Source organism: Diadema setosum, chromosome 8 (assembly GCF_964275005.1).
Source record: "Diadema setosum chromosome 8, eeDiaSeto1, whole genome shotgun sequence".
In the NCBI taxonomy this organism is placed as follows: Eukaryota; Metazoa; Echinodermata; class Echinoidea; order Diadematoida; family Diadematidae; genus Diadema; species Diadema setosum.
In genome coordinates, this window is record NC_092692.1 from 20,364,818 (window position 1) to 20,377,586 (window position 12,769).

At 39.3% G+C, this 12,769-nt stretch overlaps 1 protein-coding gene across 1 annotated transcript in view; it reads right to left on the minus strand.

Annotated features, from left to right (window-relative positions):
- Nucleotides 1-1,893: 1,893 nt before the first annotated feature.
- Nucleotides 1,894-12,769, minus strand: part of LOC140231670 (heparan sulfate glucosamine 3-O-sulfotransferase 6-like) — a 74,425-nt gene continuing 63,549 nt past the window's right edge. The window contains exon 4 of the mRNA XM_072311825.1: nt 1,894-3,241. Coding sequence (XP_072167926.1) covers nt 2,578-3,241 — 664 coding nt within the window. The 3' untranslated portion in view covers nt 1,894-2,577. The remainder of the gene's footprint in view (nt 3,242-12,769) is intronic.

A 12,769-nucleotide genomic window follows, 5' to 3' on the forward strand; every position in this document is an offset into this window, starting at 1 on the left:
CATTTAAATGTGCAAAAATTATCCCAGAATCAGGAAGATTTTCACATTCTCTCATAGCTAGACATTGGGAGATCTTGAAGCTTTTAGGAAGCCCCCGTCTGAATCGAGATCAGAGACATGGCAGCTATGAATTTGTAACCATGATCTGTGATTGGTTGACTTTGCAACATATGACACTGATTGCTTTTGTCATACTTTACACAGACATGCACTATACCACCATGAGTTTGTCCACATGCATTTGGTAGCAATGTCATACACTATAGTATTTAAAATGGTACATACATGTACTCATTCTTGCAATATATAGACTACATGCATTCTCAATGTGTATACAATTTATATAATCAGTCCACATTTAATTCTGTTGCACCAGAGTCAGCAGGGTCTGGGACAGAAAACTGCACTAAACCATGTGATTGTCTTTCATATCAACTTGTATAATGCATGGCAAGATTATGCACTGTCTGTTGTTTTATTTCATTTTTCTAAATAAACTGGAACAAATGGTTTTCAGATCATGGAACACAATGAGTTAAGGAAGACAATTTCTAGCATAGAGGGACTACCCTGTACAAAAAAAAAAAAGAAAAGGAATATGATTGCATCAATGCATATTAGTAAGGTTGCAGCAAGGGGTGTTGGGAGAGAATGTGATATCTCTGTCTTGACAATCCACTGCAGAAAAAAAAAGTGTTTTTGCCAAACTACATTTAATTACATGTGATCACTATTTAAAGAGAGAGATACAATATTCACATTCAATCAAATTCTGATACTGTCACACGAATGCACATGATAAACTGTGAAGATATCAAAATATTTTGCCTCTAGCATTTCTCCAGTCAATCAAGGTAAAGTAAGAGTTATCAATGTCCATGCATTTTCTAACTTGCAACTTTTACAGAGTATGCCAACATTTTCTTCCGAAGAAGTCATATGAAACCAATCTACACAAGGCTACATTTCTTCCGCATACAGATTTATATACTGTGCAACTTTCAATACATACATAGATGTCAAAAAAGTAAGAAACCTTTGGCACCAACAGTAATACAAGATCGACATAGTTCCTGTTTTTCCTGGACATCATCTGAAGGTCTATATGAGACCACAGTTTGAAATGGCTCTGATAATCATGGAGAGTAAACATTCCCACACACTGCATTCAACTTTGTATGGATTGGAAAAAAAAAAATCTTATCCAAACCTCAATTTATCACTTGCAATGGATATTACATAGCATTTGTACAGTCTGTATGGAATGTGAATCCCCCTCCCTAAACATGTTCACACATTTGCCTAGTGACTACCATTTTCAGGAGGAAAAATATGCACAACTACAGACATTCACTGATGTTTCTTGCACCGTGAACAGCATTCACAAACGTCTGAACTCGGTGGCTGTAGAGTATCACAGCCAATCAGCTACAATGTATGTCCACTGATATGACACTAAAATGTGCTTCCTTCCTACCTTCCTACTGCCTGAACAATAGAGTGATTGAGTGCAGCCTCGATATTTCACCCAGATGCTCAAGTTAGTCATTTCAAGGGTAATTCAATTAAAGATGAATGAAGTCATCTCACAGCAAGTGAGCTATTAATTTAGTTACCGGGACAATACCACAATGAATTGTGCACTTAGATTAATGCCACCTTCACCTAGATGATAATCAACATTTGTGTAGTATCATTTGTGTAGTATCATTAGTAATGTTATGATTGCAATAAAAGTGGTAACAGAAATAATGATGATGACAATAATAATAATAATAATAATAATAATAATAATAATAATAATAATAATAATAATAATAATAATAATAATAATAATAATAATAATAATAATAATGATAATAATAATAATAATAATAATAATAATGTGTCCAATTGTAATGATATGTGGACAAGAAAAGGTCAGCTGGAGAAGCTCACAAGGAAAGGGAAAGATACACACAAAGAGAAGGAAAAGATAAGTGAGCACTATTCAGGAATCAACTGCCTGAAAATATATATCACAAACAGTCATATTGCCACTAAGAGGGTGTGTCTCTCTTTCCAAGGGTCCCTCGTACTTTTTTCAAATCCTGTACGAAAGCAACATAGTATGTTAGTGATTATCGTCGTTACTTTGGTGATAAATTCTGGTCACAAATCATTGGACCTCATGCAGATATAAGCACTGAGCTGAATCAAGTTTCAGGCCAAGTCATTATCTCGCCAAGTGAAGCATCCGTTGCCATCAAAGCAGAGTTGAAGAGTTCGTGCTTGTATCTACGGCATCGGCTGTGAGATGATGCAACAGTTCTGCCCTCACCATTGGAAGCAAAACATGCTCCTTTCAACACTTTTGTGGACCCAGCTGGCAGAACCATCATCCAAACGTTCATCCTTTTGATGTCAACAGGTCGGCATAGTACATCCCCGAAGAGAGCTACAAGGACTGGTACTACCCCATCCTTGTGTCTGTTTGTGGTGGACATCGATTCCTCAGCTATTGGCAGAGGGTAAAGCCAGTAGTCCTCTGGTCTCCTGTACTTTGGTGCAAGAGGTGCCTGTAAGTAGAGGCATGTACTATCTCCTCCTCCTCCTGCTCTTCGCCTGGTCCTCACTATCATCCCACTGGAAGTTCTCTCTGATCATGGAGTAGAGGCGCTTGTTGTGCGGCTTGAAGAATTTCCTCAGACTCTGCAGCACGGAGGGCGAGACCCTCGGATGCTCCCGCCCCTTGTTGTGACCTAGACACTTCACCTCGTCCACCCCCGTGCCCATCTGCTTCATGCAGTAGAAGCCTTTGGTCTTGTTGAAGACAAAGTAGTCCTCGTTGATGATGACGTCAATGTTGAGAAACTGCTGCAACTTCACGAGTTGCCGCGCGGGGTGTTTGATGAGGTCGTTGCCGTTGATGAAGTGGAACTGTGGCATGGGGAAGTGCTGGAGCCAGCGGTCAAGGTGAACGTCATACATCCCAATGTCCAGCGGGTACCACGAACCATTGACCACACCCGTTTTGGGGTCTGGCACTGCCAGGCCGTCAAACTGACCCTCTGTCCGCCGTCCAGTGGCGATAGACTGAGCAAAGTCCGAGAGTGCCCGGTCCACTGGGTCACGTACCACTACAATGAGTTTCATCTTCTTGTCGATTTGGGAGATGGCCTCTGGAGCACTTCGTGTAATGAAGTAGCTTGGCGTCTTTTCAATGGTAATCTGTCCTGGTGCACTCAGTGGCATTTGTTCCCTGTAGCAGAAAAAAGAAATTATATAAATAAAGAAAATTATTCATCTGCGAAGGAAGAAAAAGCAGTCAAACATAAGCGTGTATGATTTCAAACATAACAGCTGCAAAACAGATGCTAACTATGTCAAAGTGATGCCATTTCATCTCACTATCTCATGAGTTATTCTAATAATTTTTTGCTTGTGTGTTTTCAGTTAACAGAGCACAGAGTGAGTATATTGAAAACAGACAACCTAATATTGCAGTTTCAGTATGGGGTTTGTTGTGCTTTTGAACCATTCTTTGGAGCAAAGAAATGGATAATAAAATGAATGAAGAAGGAAGCAGAAGTGATGACAGAGGATGGATGGAAAAGCGGAAGAAGATGAGCAACAATAGCCAGAGATAAGAACTCAAACAAAATGGGAAGAGGTAAAGTCTTGAGACGAGGCTGGGATGGGCAAAACATGTCGCATCTGCTCACTTCCTGTAAACATTATCTACATCAGCAGCATCGTTGTGTCACTGTTTTGTTTGCATGCCATGCTTTGATGATCAACCAAGTGACAGAAACTACCAACTCCTTCACCTCCTTCTCCCTGATTTATGAGATTTCTCTCCACACGTAAGTCAAGTTCAAATCAACCAGCACACTGTGTTTTCAAGCAGAGGGGTAATATTTCATTATCCTTTCCCTCCACCCAAAGAGAGAGAGATAGAGAGAGAAGAAAGTAACCCAGCATGGAACCAGCTGATGCAACACACGAGGAGAGGAGGTCAGTAAACTCCTCGCTCTCTCTTTCTCGACAGGGTGTAAGCAACTTTCCACACATCAGATCCAGACAGAAATAAACACAAATCCCGCTGTAGCAAATTAAGGCTCAGGTGGGTGTCTTGCCCCAATCTCTCCCACTACAACTCTAACCCCTCCCTCTCCTCCACTGGGGATAAGATGACCCAAATGAATCTGTAGCATATGGTCTTTGCCAACAGTGAAAATGGACTTGGCAGCTTTCCATATCTCTACAAGCTGAAAAATCAAAAGAAGTCAACAAAAAAAAAAAATGTATTTTCTCCCAACTCCCAATGCACATTCAAACATATTCCTCATTCCTCCATGAAGGAAGAAAGATAGGTAAAACGGGAAAAAATACTGGTTTGGAGTTAAGTTAATAAGAAAGGTTACTGAAGGCTAAAGCTTTCCCTCAAGATACTCTGGCAGAACTGGGACAGCCCTTTGGCAAATCTCCTATAAATAAATATCAAAGATCAGGTTCCAAAAATCACATCTCTGTAGTTTGGCGCTTAACTAAATGTCATATTTTTATTTACCTATTTTTTTTTTTACTATTCATTGCAAATGTTTAATTAAGTCAATCACAAAAATATATGTTTACATTTTTTTTAATTCAAGCAATTTGTTGTTCAAATACAAATGTTTGTTGCAGTAGCAGAATTTTCAAATGCCTCTTTCTACATAAACTTACATATGATTTTCAAATTGGCAACACATTTTTTTTAAAAATCAGAGTTCCTTTTGCTTCCTTAAATTGGCAATTGTAGTAAATGTGTCCCTGATAAGTGCAAATTGAATGCATTTGATCAATTCAGTCAAATTTTTTCTTCTCGATAACACATTTAGTGAAATTTGAGATTGAAAATTCCTCCAGGGCACAGTTTCATCAAAGTTGTCAGCACTGACAAGTTGTCAGTCTCTGACAATAACCATAGTAACAGTCAGTGACCAGAGCATCTCAGCCAATCAAAACCAAGGATTTTACTGAAATTGTCAGAGACTGACAACTTGTCAGCACTGACTAAATTGATGAAACACCCCCAGGACTCAGAGAGAGTTTCAACTAATAGGATTGCTGTCATTTCTGGCATATCTTGCTGCATACTTGACTTTTGACAGGAGAAAAAGCTGTAATAAACTCATGTAATTGAACTCCTGGTTTACGGAGCTATGAACATAACTCACTCAGCATAACAGCACTCACGACCAATCCCCTGTTACATGACAATTTCAAATAGTGTGCTTTGTTAAAGAAAAGAAAAAAGAAAGATAGGCACCACTCATCGATTTCATTCATTTTCAGCTGTAGGGGGTTCATGGAATAACCAACAAGGCATTCAGATGTGGTCATATTTCTCTTTGCTGCATACTTTATTTCTACATCAAGCATTCTTTTACCTCTACAAGCTTTCAGACAATATAGACATGTGGTATCCTTCATTCACCAGCCCGGGGGCCCATTCCATACTAACATTTGCAAAATGCTTCCATTTTTTCAATAACTGCAGTTGCCATGGTAATAACATAATTATGCTAAACTGATTGATTGCTACCATAGCAACTGCAACAATAGAAACAGTAGCTATGGCAACTTTCTATGATTGCAAACCTATTTCCAAAGCAGGCCTTGTGGAGCGTGAAACATACTTTCCATCATTAAATTGCCATTTCCTGTGTACAATTCTCATCCCCACTCACCTCACCTCCCCCTCCGCCTCCCCCTGTATGATTGTAACACCACACAGAAGAAAAAAAAAAGGCAAAAAATATAACAAAGTTCGATGCAAACAGCCAATCATGCTGAGCACGCTGAATCAACAGCAGAACACTTTTGGGGACGACAAACACTCCCCGCATCAATCAAGCACTCGACTGTCTAGGGACTCCCATGTTGTCACTTCGCTCGCACAACAACATTTGCTTGCCTGGTCCGGGGTAAAGAGGGCGGAGTCACGTACCAACTGGCAGTTAGGGTCCAAGTCTGTGCTATAGTCTCATACCATGGTACAATCTATCCCTCTTGAAATTACATCCTCATCTTTCACTAGGCTTTCGTATACACTGTTTCTTTGTCAAAGAGAAAATGTTTATTCAATATTATAAAGTTCTGCAGTGCTTTTAAAATTGTATAGGCTTATAGACACTATTTGTTGAAATGTAATACCTTTCTGGTTGTAATATCAAAATGCAGTGATATGTGACAAAAAAATAGAGGATAAAACCCACCTCATATACCAGGTTTATATGCTTTGGGGGACATTCAAACAGAAACTGTTGTAACATTCTAAAGAAGAAAAAAAAATCCAGAAATATAAGCTTTTGCAGTTATATGTTCTCTCTTAAGATGGAAAAAAAAAATATACATCAAATACAATGTTTTGCCAGGACATTATTGTGAAGTAATTGTGCCTTGAGCATATATCCATATCTTACTACCAAAAGTCAATAACATTATGTATCTGTGTTTGTGTGGTTAGTGGAATCCTACATTGGCGGCTGTTTCTAGAACTACACTATTCGTCTCTTGCTGCATTGCCACCTCACGGAAATGAGAAGGACATTTCGGGGGCTCAACCTCTTATGGGATGTATTTCCCGGAACTGGGTATTAAAAGCATGACAGATTGACTCTTTTGCCTCACACACATTGCAGTGTTAGGTCCACCCTGAGCTGATCAAACTTCAAGTTTACTTGCTGTTAGGAATTGTGTGAATGGTCTTGAGTAACCACTGACACTCATGACCACAAGATTTCTAGTGCATAGCTCGATCACAAGAGCACCAATGCAAAGCACTGTTGAAAGTGGGCCCCTGTAAATGTAGTCAAGGGGTTGCCAACTGAAAGTATATCATAATTGGGAAGATTCAAGATAGTAATCAGGGAGATTGTTGTGTATGAGATGCATCTCAATAGGCAAAAAAAAAAGAAAACAAAAAACAAACAAGCCAAAAAGATGCCCTCATCAAGAAGACATTTACATTCTCTTTTTAGGATGTGATGAGATAATCAAGTTTTTTAGAAAGCCTCCTGGGGAATTAGGGAGACTTGGCTCCACTGTAGTTACTGATCACTGTGTGTGTGTGGCGAAGAATAAGCCTGACCCAAGCGAGCCGCTGAATTATTTCTGGTAAATTAACACCTCGTTTTGTTGACACTCTCCCGCCTCACCAAGGAGGTACTGGGCTCATACCTCCTTGACCTATACTCAAAATTCTCATGTATAATGCTGTGTTCTCAGTCCATCGTGGATGCAGTTGTCACCAATGTATGGCGGTAGCCTCTCTCCCTTCCTGCTTCTTGCTTCAAAATGTTGTGCAGACACTCTGTAAGCTTGAAACACAAGTTATTGCACGCAGAGTGCTACCTTTGATTACCAAGTGTTACGTGTTGATAAAACCTAAGATGGTTTATATCATCAATGATGAAAACTATGTGAAAGCGCTCTTCTTTAGCCCATCCAGTCCAGAGGAATTTCGCTGCATATCTCATATTGGAGAAAGATGAGATGGGTATGGACAAATCTCTTTTATCTCCACAAAATTAGACAGATACAAAACTTCACCTGCTCCAGACAAAATCAGGAGCTTGTATGCTGCCAATTTCAACTTCAATTTGAAAATTCTGTAACAGACTAGCACTTGTCACCTCCATAGCATTAAACTTGAAGTTAGTAATCTTGAGGATGCTCTCATTAAACTTCCAAATCATCATCAATAACCTCCTACCAAGATCTTGTTGAGCTAAATTTGGGAATACCTTGAAGAGCACCTCATACTGGGCACTATAGTGAATACTTGGTAACAGGCCTGCACACTATGAGTCCTGTATTACTATATTACAGTGATAAGGAGCAATTTTACATATCATTTGATGGTAGTCTTTATCCATGCCGCATGAACATAGCTTATATTGGCACAGTTTCATAGTTCTGAAAAAGGATCACATATCAATACAGCATTGATGACAGGCGTCTCACCATGATAATGACAACCTAATATTTGCCCTTGAACATTGTTCGTTGACAAGCAAAAGGCCCGAAAGCTATACAAAGTCTAATGATTCCATACCCTTCTGCCTCTAAAAAAAAAAAATGTTGGATATTTGTTCAGGTCACTACAAAAGAGCTCATAATATGTTTGCACAGTGTAGAGAAGTACATCAGATAATACATACAATGTAGACAAGAGTCCTTGAGCAAATAATGTGTGAATTTGATGTGATTATATTCCAATTGTTACTGAAGAGCTGTGGGGGTGGGGGAGGGACTAGAGTTGGGGTTCAGAGAGGAGGAAAAAAGCAAACAGTTTTTCCACTGATCACCCTGCCTTACTCTTGATCCTACAAAATTTTCCCCCATGTTCTTGTGATGATTGATGGCATCAAAATAGTGCTCAAGTTCTGTGGAGTCTCTTGCTGTCTTACCAGCTAAGGGGAATGGAAGTAATGCCTGCAGAGAGTGACAAGAAAGTGCAGTGTGATGGACCGACCGAAGAGGAACAATTTTCGTGGCGAACGTGCCGGTACGCACGACCGAGGGCTCCACCGCCTGAAAACAGTTGAGAGCCATTTAGTCCCCACCCCAACTTGGTTTCAATTCCCAGCTTCAACTGATACACATGGGACTTGTCTCATAATGCTATGTCACTGAAAGTAATACAGACATCTATCATTACACAATGACAAATGCTATGTAAAAAGACAACAACAACAAAACAAATGTGCAATCATTTGCAGCTCATTGTGGATCCGGGGCCTGAGTGTGAAGTGTTCGTTTGAACCAACATACACTGACTTGAAGCAAAGTCTAGTTCCTAGCCTCTAATTGAAGGTCTAACCCTTGACACTGCTTTGAACATTTAGTCCTAATCACAGATCTTACAGCCTTGACCTCACTCCTAGGCTCTAGTCCTTCTTTTGAATACAATCTTTCTAGATTGAAGGTTTCACTTCAAGCATATGTGACAGGAGGTTTAAAGCATAATGTAGCTATTATCAAAGGAGCTATTATTGAAGAGGTCACAGTTACATCACTAACTTCAAACAGAACTGTGGACAAACATACATGCATTCAGACATGCACACATTCTCACACAAACCCAGACAATGAAGCTCTAATGAGTATAACTTATTAGCAAATCATATAAATTAATTTCTTTATACTCTCACCTGAAAAAAAAAACAACGAACTTGTAGTCATACTTTACAAACTCAAGAATTTTCAAGAGGGACAATAACAGAGAAAGTTTAGCTTATTTTACACAATAAAGGAAGGAGGTTCCTTTCACACATTGTGCATTTCAAGACATGAAATTGATCAGCATTTGCCTGAAAAGCTTGAATGCTTTGAACATGAAATAGCATCCCACACATTGACAGGTTATCCTGGAAGATCGGGTCTGCAGAGAAAAATGTGGAAACATTGAAAGGAAAGGGAAAGGGTTATATACATGAAAGAAGAAAAAGAGGAAAAAAGAATATCAGGTAAAGGGGGAAGAAAGAGTCAAAACATAGTTGAAAAAAGAGCAGAATTCAATTTGAGGACTCCTCTCATTCATTTTGAGGCACTTCTGCACTCATTCCCCACCCCCTTCTTCCCTCCTCTTCCAGTGAAATGGGGCCAGGACCACGAGAGGTCAGTCCAAACCAATTGTCCGCCCGTGACCCCTCCTCTCTTCTCTGCAAGCAAGAAAAGCACACCCTCGACCCCCCTGGTTACCGGAGTCATTCTCTTTTTGGTTAATATGTACAGAGGGAAAAACTGAACTTGGTTCTGCGGGAGGAGGGGCCAAATTATGGCTTTCTATAGAACATGACACTATCAAAATGCTTTCTTAAGTCTTCTTTTTTTCTCTCTCTCTTTTTGTTGGTGTTGTTGGTGGGATGGGGGAGGGCAGTTTCTCCTGCTCTTTAGAGAGAACAGGCTGAAGAGAACAGCAGGTCTGTACAATTTCATCCAGGTGTCAAGGGCATGGCTTGAAATGCAGGTATTTGTGCAATTTGATATGCAGTCATTTAATTCCTGGAAGTTTGACCCTTATTCCTTTCTGATTCTCATAAATCCTGAAGCCTCCACCGTGATGTCACGCCCAAGGAAATGAAAATTTCAGGATTATATCCATTCATCTGTCCTTCCATACATTGGTTCATGCCTGATTATTATATGATGCATTTTCTGGATCTTTACTTGATGTGTTACAATAGTTACATTTACATGGTGTTCTTAAACTTTAAGTTTAGGTCAAAACTTAACTCTCAGTGATTAACTTGTAGTTTAGTGCCATGTTGATGCACTTGAAAGTTAGCAATCTTAAAGTTAAGTTGATTAGAACCACACGACATCTTGGGGTTTATGTGTTAGCCATGAGCCACCCTGCATAAGGGACTAAAGGCTTGCTAGCTCAAAAAATACACACACACACACACACACACACACACACACACACACACACACACAAATCTGACTGCATTATATGAAAGAGTTTTCAAAATGCTGACAAATTACATCATGAACAGAAATAACACTTTGAGGTGAAATTTCATGCTGCGGATCTTCTGCTAGACAGGCGATGCTATATGGTATGTAGATCTACTGGAGGTAAGAGATCATGTGGATCAAGAGAAAATTTGAAATTCTCCATTAAAAATTCTGTTTTTCTGACGTCACTGACTGTGTACTAGACTGTGCTTGAGTTTAAGAGAATGTATAACCTTCACACTGGATTCATGGAGTATTCTATGGAAGAAAGAGAAAGTCAAGATCATTAAACATTGATCCTGAATTCCTTCTACCAGTTTCCATCGTCCTTCCTCTCTATGTCCTCACACATCCTCGTCAAGTCCGGGTATCCAAGGGGTGGACAGCTAGGAACACAAGGAGCTAGAATTACTCCTCTGTTCACCATGCCTACACTCCAGGTAACAACTGTGTTATCCTAAGGCACAGCTGCACCAGCACAGGATTCTACCCAACGTTTATGCTGTACTAAAGTGTAAAATGTTTTTGAGACTCTGAGAAACAGAGGAAAGAGGAAGTATTCAGACAACTAGAAGAAAGAGGACAAGGGAAGGAGGCAGAACGAGAAGAAAATAAAGGAAAATGACAGAGAGGGGGACAGAAAGACAGGGTAAAAATAGATAGGGATGAAAAAGGTAGGGGAAAACACAGTGTGAAGAGAATATAAGGGGTGAGCCAGAGAGTTTCCCACTTTACTGCAGTCTACAAAGAAAGTTGTGGTATGAGTTTTTTGGAACGCCTGCATAGGTGCCTCACCATCTATAAAGTGCTATGTGTACTGTCTGAAGCTTCCATCAGAACCCGTTCTTTCCCTGTACAAGATTCTAAAAGCCTTGCAGAATTTCATCCTATATGGTTTTAAAGGATGAGTCCACACTCATATACATGAGTGAATGCAGCAACATTAGTAGAACACATCAGTGAAAGTTTGGGGAAAATCGGACTCCTCTTCATTGGGTTAAATGGCAACCTAAATGGTAACCCCATTTGACCTGACCTTTGACACCTTGGAAATGCTTCTCAAAAATCCACTGTGACACCAACCCATACAGAATACACTTTATATATATATATATATATATATATATATATATATATATATATATATATATATATATATATATATATATATATATATATATATATAAATAGATATATATACATACACACAACTTGATGTACAGAGTATCTGTCTTTCCCAGATATTCTTTAGAATATGCCATGTATGTTGTGTGTAAACACGATGCAGTATGTCACAAGAATGAAGGCATCACTCACCGACACACCTCCTATCCTTTCACAGCATAGAGTAAAATCACCTCTTTCAAAAAGGGAAAATTTTACAGCGATATTTCATATGCATCAACTGGAGTGTATTTCCTTCTGTGATGAAGAGATCACTTTCTCTCTCTCTCTCTCTCTGCAAACAGATTTAAGGTGATTTACACAAGTTCAAGCGTTTAGAGACAAAAGTTACGAGCCCACATGGAGAACAGTGCGAGAAAGGAAACGGTTGTCCCCTGATGAGTGCCTCCCACATCAGAGACAGGTTTCTCAGATTATTCCTTGGGTGCCACACATTTCAATAAATCAACCCTGTTCAGCGATAAAAGGTCTTTCTTGATAGCCAACCGAGAGAGAGGCATATGTTGAATATATGCTGCAATTGCTGTGGTTTGGTAAAAAAACCTACAGCTTGCAAAACCTTTCCAGGAAATTCAAAAAGCACTTCCCACAAAATGGAATTTAGACATCTGAAATGGCAATAAAAGTTGGTATTTCTGGACCTGCAAACTATCAGAGAGATATCAAACGTGATCAAAACCAACTTGATCACATCCTTGCTGGTTGTCATCGTGCCATACTGCAATTATCTTATCCATACCTCGTGCAACTGGAAAAAAGTACTAATGGCCACTGTCTATAAATCCAGAGTTGCCATATATTTATTTTCCATCTGGTAAGCAATATGCAATTACTACAAGAATCAAACATCAAATCATGTGAACAACAGTTAGAACACTTTCATCAAAATTTCTCACTATTTCAAAGAGATAGCATGCTTATAGATATATATATATATAAATATATATACACACACACACACACACACACACACATATATCGTCGCTGGGGTGACAAAACCTCGTATCTCAAAATTGTCAAATGTTCAGGAGAGCGAAAAAACATGGCGGCCAAAGCACTATATTGAATGGGAAAGCATTCTCTTTGACATGTC